Here is a 16,048-nt window from a genome sequence, read left to right on the forward strand (position 1 = left end):
TTGACCATTCAATGCCCATGCAAAAAATTAAAATAATTCATCTTATGCACAAAGGCAAAAAAGAAATTTTATAAAAAAAGTTATAACTAGCATAACAACACTGTAATGGAACAATAACACTTGATGATATACTATTTTTTATCATCAACTTTCCTGTTTGCAAACTACCCTTTACTCTCTTCCACTTTATACAAAGACAGAAAGAATAACAAAAACTCAAGAAATCTGTCTATGCTTGTATCTGCCAGAAAACAACGACTAGATCGTGATAGGCTTCTTAACTGCTCCAGCCTTAGTTTGGTCTTCTGGATATTCACTTTGGAAGCTTCTACTTTTCTGATCTTTTAATAAATTTTGTCAGGGAGTGAATCCTGGATATGAGAGAAAATGCTTACTTTTTAGTCTTATAATATCTGTCATTTTTGTCAGTGTCTGTCTGAGATTATATATTCCTAGGGGAAAAGAAACCTATCTTTTTAAGTTGCGTTGACTATCACAACACTCTATACACAAAGTACTTAATACATGATTTTTGAATAGATTGCGTTCCCCATTATTGTTACACATTTCTTATTCATGAAGCCTTAGAATTTTATAACTTTCTAAAATCAAGTCATTATACAAAACCTGTCACTAAACTTCACAAAACCCAAGTGGGTTTAGTTTTAAGGTATTATTACAGATGGAGATGGAGAAAAAGAAATAGATACATGCTTATCATCTTTAAATGATATAAATATCATCCCACTAATTCAGATAAAATTCCTACCAGTAAGTTTTTTATTTTTGAGGGGTCATTATATAGTTTGATGCCTAGTGTAAATAAGGGTCCAACAAGAAGAAAGAAGACTGCTTGGTGAGACCACAAAGTCTACTAAATATCCCTATGATTGCATCATTACTTAGGAAAAACATTATCTCCTCTAAAGGATGATGTGAACCTCATTTTTATCATTGTAATGAGATAGTTTGTGATTATCCAAAAAGAAAAAAAAAATCATGATTGCTGATTGCCAAGTGATTTCATTCCTCAACTAACTTCTCTTTGTGACTAAATATTTAAAATGTAGGCTATGCTATATATAACTATGGCCTCATGGCAGAATCATTACTATATTCATTACATTTGTTGTACTTACTACAAATAATTTTCCTAATATTGCTACCATATTATTTTCTAATAGTTAATGATATCACACAAATTTTCTTCTATCCAAATTCAGTAGTTCCTGGTACTATCTAGATCCTTTATAGATAACATGTTTTTACTATTACTTTATTGAAACCTTTTATTGGTTATTTAGATTTCTGACTTGTAAAATGATCAGAACAATGTACTGATCTACCTTGCCTTCTTTAGTAACATCAAATTATATTTCACAACATAGTATCATTCTTCCCCATGACAGGTATAAGCAGCAGTATTCCATGCAAGATTTTTATTTCCTGATAGGGTCAGGATCCATTATGCACTGTCTTTGCTGATTGTCATAAAAATAGCATATTACTCGCTCACACATATTTTTATTATTTTTCTTCCCCCATTGCACCACCAAAAATAACCATATTTTGAATAAAAATCCTATGCAAACATATACATTTACTACTATTATTGGGGCTTGATAAACTGTTTACTACTGAAATTATTTCCAGTTATTGCTGCAGATTTCAATTGCTTTTATTAGCTGAATCCATGTATGCTACTGGTATGAGGCGGGAGTAGGAGCTGTGAGATTAGCGTACTTATTTAACAAAATAGGTTAGTAAAAAGACAAAAATAATTAATGCATTTTCTTAGAATTTCAGACCTAATACAGACAATGCTGTTGTGTAGCTTTTCTTTTTAAATATAAATGCCCTGATATATCAGGCATCTGACTTTTTATTTATATCGTTCTTTCTGTCCACAACCTTTTGCTGATCTCCTAAAGTTCAAACCCACTTATCCTGAAGGCTGAGTCCATTGCTACCACCTACATTAACTCTCCTCAATTCCTAAAACTGGAGATCATATTCTCAACTCAGTTAATATTTCACACAACATCTCTATAACATTCATCACCTTCTATTTTGCATGATAGTATTATGTATATAAACATTTACCCCACCTGGCAAGGCACATTTCCTTCCTGTCCTCCTTCCAACCTGAGCACAGAAAAGAATGCCCCATACAGAGTGAGGCTTAGTGGAAAACACAGATTTCATAATTAAAGTACATAAAAGTATGATACCCTATTGAAGGATAAACAGTTGGAGTCATCTCATCCAGTATTCTGCCTTGTAACTTAAAGTGAAAATATAACTTAATTAAATCCAAAGAACATATTGTTATCTTGCTTTAAAAATGTATAATTAGCAACTATTTCTCATGTATTATTTTGCTCATATAAAATACTACCTAAAATAGCGTGCAATATTTTTTTAAGGTTAAGAAAGAAAAATTTATTTAAGAGTAAATTAGAGAGAGAGAAGGGAGAAAGAAGATTCACCTCCCCAAGGTGGAGGAGGGAGACCAAAGCCAGGAAGCATGAAGCCAGCCATAGCTCAAAGAGCACATGGCTACACCAGAGACTAGCAAGGCAATGGCCCAGAGTGCAATGTTTTAATAAAAACTATCATGTGTTAAAAAATTATTATCTTTATTTATGTGAATGTTTACAAACAACACATTTAAGCAATTCTCCAATATTAGACAACTGGTAGATGGCAAAATGGCAATATTCAAAAAAAGATCTTTTTACACCAAGTACATATCTTACTTCTTGCTTTTAAATATCTATATAAATCTATATAAATATCTCTATATATACATATATATAAATATCTATATACATCTATATATATATACACACACATATGTAATTCAACCCCTAGAACCATATATATGTGGTTTCAGGTACTGAATTAAATAGAATCCTGCTTAATTTTTGCTTCTTTAGTGATTTTCAAATACTAACTAGTTAATTTACTTTGTTTTCCCTTTCTCTTGCACACAGCTCCTAAATCTCTGCTTTGTTTCTGTTTGTTTCTTAGTCCTTTCATTTTGAACTATTTTTTAAAAATTACCGATAGGCCATTTTGGTGAACCAAGTCATCTTTGTAATTCTGCTCTATAAAACACATTTAATCAACTTGAAGACACACTTCAGCAATTCAAGCATATATCAATTATTCTAAAAACCTTAAAATAAATATAACTTTTAATTCTAATGTTAATTATTGCCCTTTAGATATATGTAAGCTCCATCTGTTAATATACTTTTCTCCCCAATGAAGTTAAAAACTGTGACTGTGTAAATAATTAAATTGTTCATGGTGTATGGTTGTGATTGGTCAAATGTTGCTTCTACCCTAAAATAACCTTGGAAGCAGCATTGCAAAACTAGTCTTCAACTAGAATCAAAAAGAATTGTTGCTATCCAAGGTTATCAATTATTTACAACTGTTCATTTAAAAATTACTATATCCGCTATTTTTTAGTATGTTTCAATACAGCCCAAAACTTAAATTATCTCAGTTAATCACTTTTCTTAAGAAACAGCTTGTATTCTGAGATCAGGCAAACAGACCATATTGTATAAAACAACAGGAGGAAGAACAAAGAGAAATTGGAGAAGGAATCTTGTACTCACGGAATGCTCTGTAAAATTCTTCAAGAGCCAGGTGCTTGTCAGCATTAAAATCATCGTATTTCAGTAGATCATACAAAGTACAATCAAAAAGATTCTTGCCAAGCTCTTCCTGTTTTATCACCTAACAAGAAAATTATAACCATACCTTTATATCTGTGTCTTCTTATTTCTATGGTACAATTTATTATTGTAATTATCACATAATAGATCATTTTAAGTATGCAGCAGGGCAAAGAACTCAGTTTATGAAAAGTTCAGTTTTTCTATTACTGAACAGTTGTTTTTAACCATTTCAAAGACATAAAGTTATGATGTTAAGATAGGTACTTAGAATCCAGTCAAAACCTTCTAATACAAAAGTCTCACAGTAGGGCCTAACAAATCTGAACATTAAAAGAACATTTTGTATTCTACTCATTTACTTTGCTCCATTTGTACTGACTCAAGGAAATACCTCCACAAGAAAATTGCCTCCCATGTCCCAGTGACCTATGTCAAAATAAAACAGTGTACTTTCCCAGTGACTATAGTGAGGCAGTCTGTTCGAGCTTTCTTCCTCATATTATTTGTAAAAAAAAAGAAAAAGAAAAAGAAAAAAGAAGTCAGTTTTTTTTTGTCCTCTACCTAAACTCCTCCCCAGCTGGAAGTTAAGTCATTTAGGATTGTGCATGAACTCCCTCGGTCACAAAACAGCTATTAAGCAAATGACTGTTTCCAGGAGCCAGAGAGAATTAATGCACCGATTGATGATGAAAATCTATCCAAGCGTGGGTGAAGAAAATCATCAAAGTGCTTTACTACTCTATGTTCTGTCCTATGGACTCAGGCTGCAGCTTTTTAATACTCTACTGATTTTGCCTATTGCCTGCCATGCAACAGAGTTCCCAAAGATTTTCTAGACATTTCTTTTCATTGTGGGTAGCTGGTGAGCTGTGTCTGTGGTTTTTCATACTCTCCTGCATACAAAGGCAGTGATTCGTATTGCTTGGAGCTGTGCATTACAGAGCTTTTATTTTTTAATGTATTTTGTTTGTTTTACAGGTGATGCAGTGTAATCTGAAAACAAAGGCTATGAAGTCAGCCAGCTCTGGGTTCAGGTCCTGCCAATGCCACTGAATAGCTCTATAATTTCAGGCAAATCTCTTATGCTTTCCTCAGTTAGAAAGTATATGTGAAGATTCACACACACACACACACACACACACACACACACACACACAAAGTCAGGTATAAGACATAACATATAATATACACTCAAAAGTGGTAACTTAAAGTTATGATTTTTACATAATGTGTTTCTTCTTTGAAGAATGCACTGCAGACTCCCAGACATCAGCTTCCGCAGGTTATAGCTGCACATTTACAGCAGATGGGCGTTTCTTCTGAAAGAGCAGAGTGTTTCTGACTCTATTACACTAATGACAGACTGCTGATGCTAATTTTCAACGATGCTCAGATGTTTTTGAGCTATTTTTTGCCCCTGTTTGGAACACTCCTATGTTGAAAGTTTGGTCTGAGTGTGAGTGGGCTGTGGAGATCATTCTGAAGACTGGCTGAGCACGTGAGTGTCTAGACCCTCCAGTGCCCTTACCAAAAAGGTGACATGCAAAGTTAGCCTAGGCCCTGCTAAATAGAACTCCCATGATATAGTGGGCTCTCTATTCTTGTGCATGTACCTATTTTAGAATTTTATTATTAACCTAATATTTGTCACCTTGGAGGAGAAAAAAATTAGAAAAAAATCTATCTGTTTTAACGGATCCATATAAAGTCCAACTGAAGGAATTAACAAAATTACCTAATGCTGAAGCCATCTCTCCTATAAGCGTAATAGGAAAACAAAATACTACTGTTTTTCTATTTACAAAGCACCAGAGCTCTGAGTCATTCTCCATCTGCTTTTGCAAGATCATAGAAAATGGCTTTTGACTTTTCCCAGGGGCTGGCTAGTGGGAGCAATGAATTTCATCTTACTTTATTTGCTCCACTGAAAAATGTGCAAAGTTAGCATTGTGGCTACATTTAGGAGGCAGCAACACCAGGGTTTGGTCAGAAATTTTCACAATATTTTTAGTGACTATTATTCTCACATTTATTTGTAAATAGATATGGTACAGAAAGTTGGGGAGAAAGGATTTGTCATTATCTGTCTCATTTTTATTTCTGTTATATATTTTACTCAAATTAAATTCATGTATTAGACAAAAAGAGTAGACTTCTACTTTTTTCCTCAGTACCTGCTCTTGCATAAGGCTAGCTTGATCTTGATTTGATCTTGGTCTTGATTTGATCACTGTGATGCAACCTCAGTTGGGCATGTTGTTTTAATGAGTGTGCCCTAGAGAAGCTCACTGTCCTAGCTAGCAACTTTTTTTTCCTTTCTCTCTCTCTCACTCATCTATACTGGCGCATGTTCATGCACAAGACAAAGATGATTCATCAGTATTTCAAGTACATGTTTTGTTCACTTATCCCATTTTTGATCAATGAAATAACCCATTTATATCATGATTCTTGGTAGCTATTTCTCTCCTTTAGCTTTCCTGGTGGGATGCTTTGGTACAGTCTAGTGTGTGACTAATGAGGAATAGACTTTTCTTCCTTTTCTGCTTTTTAATGTCTTTTTAGGATATAACTGATATACAAAATGGCACATACGTGATGTATACAGTTTGATGAATCTGTATGTCTTTCAACCAGCATGAAAAAATTGGGTTTAGAGAGCTAGAGTTTTGATGGTCTTACAGTGATGGGTGTTTGGATGTCAAGAAGAGAATATGACAGAATATATATGAAGTTCCTGCCCCAGTACACACTAACTACTTTTTGGCACAGGAGATCCAAACTTGTAGGGTTTAATAGTCCTTTGCACATCTTTCATTTAGTGTCTGGAACTAGTTCCAAAAACTTTTCATTCTAGGCTTCTCAAAATGTGTATTTTACTTCTGGGCTAGGGCTAGCAATTCATGACAGGGCCACACTCACTTTTTAAATATTCTGTGATGATTCCTTTGTCAAAGAGGGCAATCATAATTTTATTTATTTTTTGTAAAATTGTGAGGATGCTGTTGTTTTGGTGAACTCAATGCTACAAAAATAATATTTTCCACACCTTTCTTTTTCTGATCAGAGATCAAGTTATATGAATCTTGGGCCCCATAGAGAGTAGGGTAAATGTGACAAAATGGATGTATTAGCAGGAGGTATTGCTTTAAGGGAGTTCAGATACACAGCATCCCAGATTTGGTACAGACTGAACTTTAATGTAATAGATTGTCAAAGTTGCTTAAGGACTATAACTCAGGAATGATTCAATGATTTGGTACTGATTATTTTTTTCCAAAGAAAACAATAAAACAACTACCCCATCCCCAAATAAACTATTACTATTAGCCTTCATTAATTTATTCAATCATTAACAAACCATTTTTTACTCTCTACACTACCTCAGGCACTGCCCTAGACTTTGAAAACACAGCAGACAACAAACTAGACTAAAATTTCTCTCACACGAATTTTATATTCTAGTGAAGGGAGAACAAAGAAATATATAAAAAGACTATATATTATGCCAGATTATTATAAATGATATGCAGATAAATATAAAGAGAAGAGAAATAGAATGCTTCCAAGAGTGGGTGTAGAGGTATTATCTCCCTGCTATGAAAAGGTATGGATGTTAGACTTCTGGGAATATAGAATGATTTAGAAATCAAAGATTGCTATGCTGACTCTTATAAAAAGTATAAAAGACATATGATTGGCAAATATTTTTGCCCATCTGTGAGCTGTTTCCCTACTCTCTTGATGGTTTCTTTGGCTTTGCAGAAGCTTGTCAGTTTGATGAAGTCCCACTTGTCTATCTTATCTCTTATGGCATAGGCAATAAAGACATAACATCTAGGATCTACAATGAACTCAAAAGTGCTAAAAAGAAAAAAAGAAAGAAAAAAACAGCCCCATTACAAAGTGGGCAAAAGATATGAATAGACACTTCTCGAAGGAAGACATACAAGCAGCAAACAGATACATGAAAAAATGTTCAGCCTCACTAATCATCAAAGAAATGCAAATTAAACCCACACTGAGATACCACCTAACTCCAGTCAGGATGGCCATCATCAATAACTCAAAAAACAACAGATGCTGGAGAGGATACAGGGAAAAAAGAAACACTTCTACACTGTTAGTGGGAGTATAAACTAGCACAACCTCTGTGGAAAACTGTTTTATGATTCCCAAAAGATCTAAAAATCTACCCTCCATACTACCCTAAAATCCCCCTTCTGGGAATACACCCAGAAGGACTCAAATCACTCTGTGAAAAAGATACCTGCACATGCATGTTTATTGCTGCATTAGTCACAATAGCAAAAACATGGAACCAACCATGCTACCTATCAAAAGAGGACTGAATAAAAAACTGTGGTACCTATACAAGATGGAATATTACACAGTCATAAAGAAGAAAAAAATTATGAATTTTGCAGCAACTTGAATGGACTTAGAGTCTATAATACTGAGTGATCTATCACAGAAAAAAAGAGCTAAGTACCACATGTTCTCACTCATAATCGAACCTTAAACATTATCATAATACTATAAGAAAGGGATTGGCAGTAGTGGGAAACTGGCAGGGGAGGGGGGATTGGGAATGGCAGCAGTGGGAAACTGTCAGGAGAGGTGGAAGCATACCTCATCAATGAGGGTACCTGCATAATGAACATTTGAATACTTAACTCTGAATTGTAACCCACATCTTTAAAATATATTTTTTAAAGACATGAGATTGATTTTTATAGTGTGAAGGCCAGCCATGTTAATCAGTTTATGAAGATGAACTGATAGAGAGATGCACCACTTATAGTTCAAATCATTTGAGTTCTTATCTAAGCCTTGAAATAGTATTCATCCCAAACAAATAATGACCATGTCACCATCCCAATATTATTGGTAGAGTTCTTGCTCAGTGCTCTTCTATTTCTTTCTTTTTTGTGTCTTTTGTACAGACAGGATATCAATAAGTTGCCTAGATTGGTCTCAAATTCTTAGTCTCAAGCAGTCCTCTCATTTCAGCCTCCCAAAATGCTGGAATTACAGGCATGAGTTACCACGCCCGATGGCTCCTCTATCTTAAAGAAAGTCCATAATGATTATTTTTCAAGATGAGGAGTGGAATATGTGTTTTCCTTGTTTGGCAAATGTGTAGATCACAGCACTTAAAAAATAAAGACTAAGGATCAGAAATTGCATATACCCCTTTGGTAGAAAAGTACATCTCAAGGTATTTGATTTGTGCTGCTCCTGCATACTCATAGTGGATTGGCTCCTTAACAATGTGGTCAGAACACTCTCTTCCTTTCTTCTTTTCTCTCTTTCTCCCTTCCCCTTTCTTTTTCTTTCTTTGCAACCAACATGTGCCAGGAACTATGCCCGTGCTGAAGGTAAGTGATTTAATAAGAAATGATACAGTCCATGCCCTCATGGGGCTTTTATTTTAGAGAGGAGTGGAAACATGCAATTAAATTATTTAACAAGATAATTACTCATTATCATCAGTACTTAAAAAAAAGCAATGCAAAAGAACAGAGACAAAATAATTAATATTTTGAGTTATAATTGTTTAATTGTATATAATGAATGCTATTCTGCAAGAGAAGTATCTAAAGGTTAAATGAAAATAATTAAATCTAATGTTTCTTTTAGGTTTTCTAGTGTGTCTAATATAATATTTAATTAAAAATAAGGCCAATTTCAATTCTTTTCAAAGACCAGCTGAAGTGATATCATTATTTTTATTAAACTGCTGGTCAAAAAATGTATTTTAATTTTAAGTAATCCTATATGACTAAAGGATTTGCTGAACATAAATACCACATTTTAAATGCATCTTGTTCTTCTAAAGAAAAGATGCCAAAAAATGTTAATTTTTTCTAAACCATAAGTTTAATATTCCAGTGGTCCTGTGCATGCTCTGAACAGCACTTAAAAAATAAAATAAATAAATAAAAAAAATATCTGAAATTTTTTACTAAGGTCTCCAGGTACAATTGAAAGAGCTGATTTTTTTGCTTGTATCTCTGAGCTGCACAGAGACCAGTAGTTACAGGCTTTATCTGTTTCCTTTAAGAGCTCATTGTTACTGTTAGTATTATTCTGAAATCTTTAGCACTGGCAAGGAAATTTCCAGTACTTCCAGGATCTACCTACTGGCACTGATAATGTTACTCTAAGTCAAACACCTGGCTTCTGCGGCTTTATTTTACATCCCTGATAGGATTATAGGCTTTAAAATGAAAGGAATAGTTGTCCATTCTCCTCTAAGGAATGATCTGGACAAATATCTTTGTGCTTTATACCCTCCTATGTTAAATAGGATTAATTACCATGGATTCCCTGGAAATTCTCACTTAATCTCACTTCTCTATCCATACAACTGTTTATTTATTTGAATTTAGTTCATTTCCACTGAAACAGCTTTTTATCTATGAGACAAAACAATTATTATTAATCTCATAGTAAATAAATATGTTGACTAGGTCAGAACCTTTTTAAAAAATAATTAAAACTGTAATAGGCTTTATCAACTCATAGCAAAGATTAACTGTCCATTTCTCTTGTTCTAATACATTTTAAACAAAAATATTTGATTTGTAAAAATGTTGCAAAAACCTCATTGCCATGCTTACTCTGTAAGCTTGAAAATATGTACTCTTATATATGCTTGCTTTTTAATTTTGTAAATATATTCATATATGGTACTCATTGAGCAAATGGCATTTTAAGTCAAATATGAATAACATAATAATCTAAATCCGGTGAACTAGTTCTTTTAATTATTATTTATTTATTTTTAAATTTTTTTTCTTTGAGTTGGAGTCTCACTCTGTCGCCCAGACTGGAGTGCAGTGGCCGCTCCCGGCCACCACAGCCTCGACCTGATGGGCTCTGGCGGTCCTTCCACCTCAGCCTTCCAAGTAGCCGGAATTGCAAGCATGCGCTACCACGCCCGGCTGATTTTTTGATTTATTGTAGAGATGAGGTCTCGCTGCCTAGGCGAGTCTTGAACCCGTGGGCTCAGGCAATCTACTCACCTCAGCCTCCCAAAGGCACGTGATTACAGGCTGAGCCCCCGAGCCCGGCTCCTTTTTATTATTTTAATAAAAAGCACATGTGTACATTAGGGAAATGTTTTTTCTAATATGCTTTTCTAATATAAATCAGCTTATTAAGATGACAGCATCTAAATGGAGGAAAAAAACGAAATATATATACTCAATACAGCTGCTCCTCTAGCCTCAGAGTCACAAGGGAATGACTTTGATTACTTAAATTCTATGGATGTTATTTTATTAATTAGGGAAAGGCCTAAGAAGCAGATTTTCCAAGCTGTTAGCACCATTTTACCTTAAGAACTCTGTGTCTGCTGCCAACAAACTCAAGGCTGCCTTTCCTGCTGCACATGCCTCATTTGACCCCGAGAACCAAATATACAGGATCACAATGCAAGAAATAGTTGCCTGCCCTCCTCTGTGGGACAATTTGTTACAGAAATTCTTTTGTGTTTCATATCCTGGTTTACCTCTGAAACTCTTGGAAATCTACATATGTCGCATTCTCCAATCCAAACCCACAATTGTATCCTCTGCAAATCATGATATTCTATCAGAAAACTCTCATTTGTCCTCAAATTTTTTTTATGAAAATAAGTTTTTCACCATACTAACTTTTGACAAATCTGGACAAATTCATTTGTTCAGTAATTTTAACTCATTTAGTCAGAGGCTGATTTTTCTCACACATCCCCTCTACTTCAGTATAAGAAAGGTGGTAGATAATTGAATGACACCCTAGTCGCACTTCTGGGTTATTTTCTATTCCAAAACCAGTGTTCTCCAGTTAGAAATATAGATAGATGATTGATAGATTATAGATAAATAGAAACATAGATTAAATTGGTTGATAGATGATGTATAGCTAGAACCCACTCCTTTGAATCTCCAGCTATTCAGCTACATGACTCTGCTTTTCTCTCCCCAATATTCCTGGTGACTTCAATATCTTTGTGAATGAACCACCCAGAAGACCTCTATCCTCCTTTTGATAACAAATAATCCTTAACCTTATTTCCTCCAGTGACTTTTTTCTGCATGCTAGCCTGTCCAAGAGAAACATGTTCACAATGTAAGTAATTTTATTTTGAAATCTGGAATTAAAGCATTACACATTCAGGTATTTTTTAGGAATACTCTATGTTCTTAAAAGCACAAATGTAGTGCTGTGTGGCTTAGTTACTGACAACACTATACATATATGTAACACTTACAGGAGATACCAGGATGCTATGGTTAAGTTTGTGATCATACTTTCAAAAAAAATAAAATTCTTAGGCTGGGCGCAGTGACTCATGCCTGTAATTCCTGCACTTTGGGAGGCCATGGCAAGATAATTGCCTGAATTGCCTGAGCCCTTAGTTCGAGACCAGCCTGGGCAACATGGTGAGACTTCATCTCTACAAGAAATAATATATATATATATATATATATCGCTTGGTGTGATAGTGCATGCCTGTAGTCCCAACTAGGGAAACTAAGGCAGAAGTATCTCCAGAGCCCAGGAAGTTGAGGCTGCAGTAGCCATGATTGTGCCACTATATTCCAACTTGGGTAACAGAGAGAGATTATGACTTGAAAATATAGAAAATAAAATTCTCTACTTGTTTGTTGAGGCTTTATAATGAATTATTATTCTCTGAGACACACATTGGAAAGTGGAGCCAATTTGGTGCATAGTTCTGCAAGAACAATTTTCATTTAAGTGAGCATTACTGAATCTCCGATTTCATAATAATCCCCAGAGAGTGCTGAATTCTTACAGTTGGAGAAGACAAATTAAGAGACTGAAGTGAGATATCCAGCAGAGATGAGTCTCATACATGTGTTTAGATTTTAAATGTACCTCAGGAATAGTAAAGTTTTAGTTCTTCATTTCGTATCAGAGTTGGTTACAGGTAGACTGAGTAGAACCATTCAGAGTTCTACATTCTTATTCTGAAGAGGGTCAGGACAGTATAGCACATATTCAAGAAAACATATAGGGCCACCTGAATTAAATAAACAAAATACTCACCTATCCATTTTCAATAAATAAAATTTAGACGATTAAAAACAAAGACGCCGGGCTCAGTGGCTCAGCCTGTAATCCCGCGCCTTTGGGAAGCTGAGGTGAGTGGATTGCCTGAGCCCGCGGGTTCGAGACCCGCCTGTGCAACTTGGTGAGACCTCATCTCTACAATAAATCAAAAATTAGCTGGGTGTGGTAGCACATGCCTGTAGTTCTGGCTACTTGGAAGGCTGAGGCGGAAGGATTGCTGGAGCCCGGCAGGTCGAGGCTGCGGTAGCTGGGAGCAGCCACTGCACTCCGGTCTGGGCGACAGAGTGAGACTCCAACTCCAAAAAAAAGATGTACAAAAGACACTTTAAATGTGATTTAAATTGTATCTTTTCCATACAGCAATTAAGACATTTATATTTGAGAAGGAACACTTTTATTCTATTTCTATAAATAACCAAATCTGATACATATTCCACTCTACCTTAGCATTTAACTCTGTACTTTTTGGAGAGGCAGAAATCCTCAAGGAATGGGTGAAAGTGGGCCTAATACATACTTTAGGAAACGGGAATATATGAAGATTTCACCTGACTTTGATGGTGTAAACAATACGGCAGAAAGCAGAGACAGGGATTTCCACTGATCCATAAGACTAGAGAGGTGTGCCCCCTGAAGAGGCAGTGTGACAGATCCTGCTTTTTGATGTTAGTGTTATAGTCTATTACTTACCATCAATTTTTAGGAAGGTAGATGTTGGTAAGTGTGAAATGTGAAGTATTTGATTATACAAATGTAGGGGAAAGTTCCAAAATAGAAACAAACTGTCTTACATGATAAGAATTTGGAGCCCTAGGTAAAGTCTAGAAATTAGATCTGAGAAATAGATTTCTGCCCTGTGTAGGAAATGCAAAGGAAAATCTGGAGAGAGCACAGGAAATAAAAAGTATTAGAAATTCAAAATCTAAAATAAATTTCAATTTGTAATTTGTATACTATGTGAGGTAAACCTACCCTTTATCTTCCTTAGAGATTTTTGAAATGGCTATATTTTTGTTTTTTTATAGAACTCAAAGAGAAGTAAAAAAGAGGTCACAAAATTTGAGTTATAATGAGGCATAACTGGGGACCTATACATTAACAAATATTAAAATTAAAATTATAAAATATAGTTAATAAAAATTCATTGTTTCTTTCATAACATATTTGGGCTCCGTATTCAAAAGAATGCTTTCATTATTTCTCAAGCTTTGTATTATGGGCAAGAAAAGAACTGTATGAATTTGGGTATTTAATATTTATTATATCTAGAAATATTTCAGTATAATATTTATTAGCATTTCAAAATAAAATATATCCAATATTTATTTTAAGTTCAGTTTCAATTTCACACTTCATCTGTAAAGGCATAGACACTGCAATCTAGAGGGGAATGTTCACTATCACAGTGGTTTCAGAATGACAATATTTACTTGTCGCTAGAACAGAACTCTTTAGATTTAACAACACTCATGCTAGCTATGCTAGACAGGTAGATGAGCATCTCAAATGGCATAAACAAAACAAATATTGTGCTATTATTTGTTTTCCCTATTTTTGGGATTTAGCAAAATGATGTCTCTTGCAAGACAATTTTTTTATTGTAAAAGTTGGTGTTAAAACTCTTTAGGGCAAGATGGTGATGGCATAGGTGAACTGGTGAGATTCTCTGAACGTGAGTTCCCAAAAAGGCTATTACTTCTCTTCCCCCATCCCCCAGTCCACCACCAACCATGCTGGTGCCAGGCCCAGGAACTTCAGTCCCATGCAAGGCCAGATATTGCAGCCCCCCCCCCCCCACTGCTGCTGTTCTACTCGTGTGTGGAAGTCTCCGGTCCCAGCCCCCTCCAGATCCCTCCCCAGCTGCATTGTCTCCAGCCCGGGCACCCAGCACCAAGCCGCTGGTCACACAGGGAGACTCTGGGCACCCTCCCCTCAGAGACACGGGTCCCATTCCTGGCTGAAGTACTCTGTAGGGGGCCCAATGCCACTCTCGCTGCTCACCGCCTGCCCTTTGGAACTTTGGAGCTCTGGAACTACGGGTTCACCCTGGCTGAGGCACTCAGCCTGAAACCCCAAGCCAGAGGACCCAGACAAGTGGAAAAAAACAGATCTGCTTAAACTGCCTCGCCATTCTCCTGGCAGAAACTTCCATTGCCCCACCCACCTATCAACAAACTTTGCCTCATTTCCTAAGGCCAGATATTGCAGTGTGCGGGAAGTTTTGGGTCCCTGCTCCCTCTGGCTCTCTCCCCGGCTGCATTGTCTCCAGCCCAGCACCCGGCACTGCCGGTCACACAAGGGAGGCTCTGGGCACCCGCCCCTCAGAGACACCGGTCCCATTCCTGCTGAAGTACCCTGTGGGGGGCCCAGAGCCACTCTCGCTGCCCACTGCCTGCCCTTTGGAGCTTTGGAGCTCTGGAACTCCGGGCCCACCCAGGCTGAGGCACTCAGTGTGAGACCCCAAGTCAGGGGACCCAGACAAGTGGAGAAAAACAGATCTGGGTAAACTACCTTGCTATTCTCCAGGCAGAGACTTCCATTGCCCCGCCCACCTATCAACAAACTTTACCTCAGTTCCTAAGGCAACAGCGAAGCAGGAGACAAAGCCCCACCCATACGCTGAAACGAAAAACAAAAGGGAGAGATCACAGAAGTGACTCTAGTCTGATCACTTATTTTGACTTTTGATTTTATCATTAAAACTGTTGGTTTAGATGATGTGTGGTATTTACCTTCTGACTTATACTGTTTCTTGATTTTATTGGCCTGTCTCTGTGTAGCTATCAGTATTCTTTAGGGAATCTTTCTTACCTGTCTTCACTTTTTCCTGGCTCTGTGTCTCTTTTTCACCTGATAGTTGGTATGCATATCTGTTTTCTCTCTCTTTCACTTATTTTGACTTATGATTTTATCATTGTAACTGTTGGTTTAGATCACATCTGTTGTTTACCTTCTGACCTACACTGTTTCTCGATTTTATTGACTTGTCTCTGTGTAGCTATCAGTACTCCTTAGGAAATCTTTCTTATGTGTCTTTCTTCACTTCTTCCTGGCCCTGTGTCTCTCTCTCACCTGATAGTTGGTATGTATATCTGTTTTCTCTCTCGCACTTCTCTCTTTCTAACTACCTATTGACTTCTCTCTTTCTAACTACCTATTGACCCCCCCTTCCTCCATTATTTTCCTCTTTTCTATGCCCCCTGTTTAAATCTAGGGACCAAGACTGCATACTGCTGAATAGGCAGACTGTAAAGCAGAGGGAA

At 36.2% G+C, this 16,048-nt stretch overlaps 1 protein-coding gene across 2 annotated transcripts in view; it reads right to left on the minus strand.

Annotated features, from left to right (window-relative positions):
• FSTL5 (follistatin like 5) overlaps positions 1–16,048 on the minus strand; it is a 600,815-nt gene that overhangs the window by 426,462 nt on the left and 158,305 nt on the right. For both annotated transcript variants that reach the window (XM_021717056.1, XM_021717055.1), the window contains exon 3: positions 3,633–3,753. In XM_021717056.1, the coding sequence (XP_021572731.1) occupies positions 3,633–3,753 (121 nt within the window). The remainder of the gene's footprint in view (positions 1–3,632; positions 3,754–16,048) is intronic.

The sequence above is a fragment of the Carlito syrichta genome, unplaced genomic scaffold (genome assembly GCF_000164805.1).
Source record: "Carlito syrichta isolate Samal-C Ts95f unplaced genomic scaffold, Tarsius_syrichta-2.0.1 Scaffold309202, whole genome shotgun sequence".
NCBI lineage: Eukaryota > Metazoa > Chordata > Mammalia > Primates > Tarsiidae > Carlito > Carlito syrichta.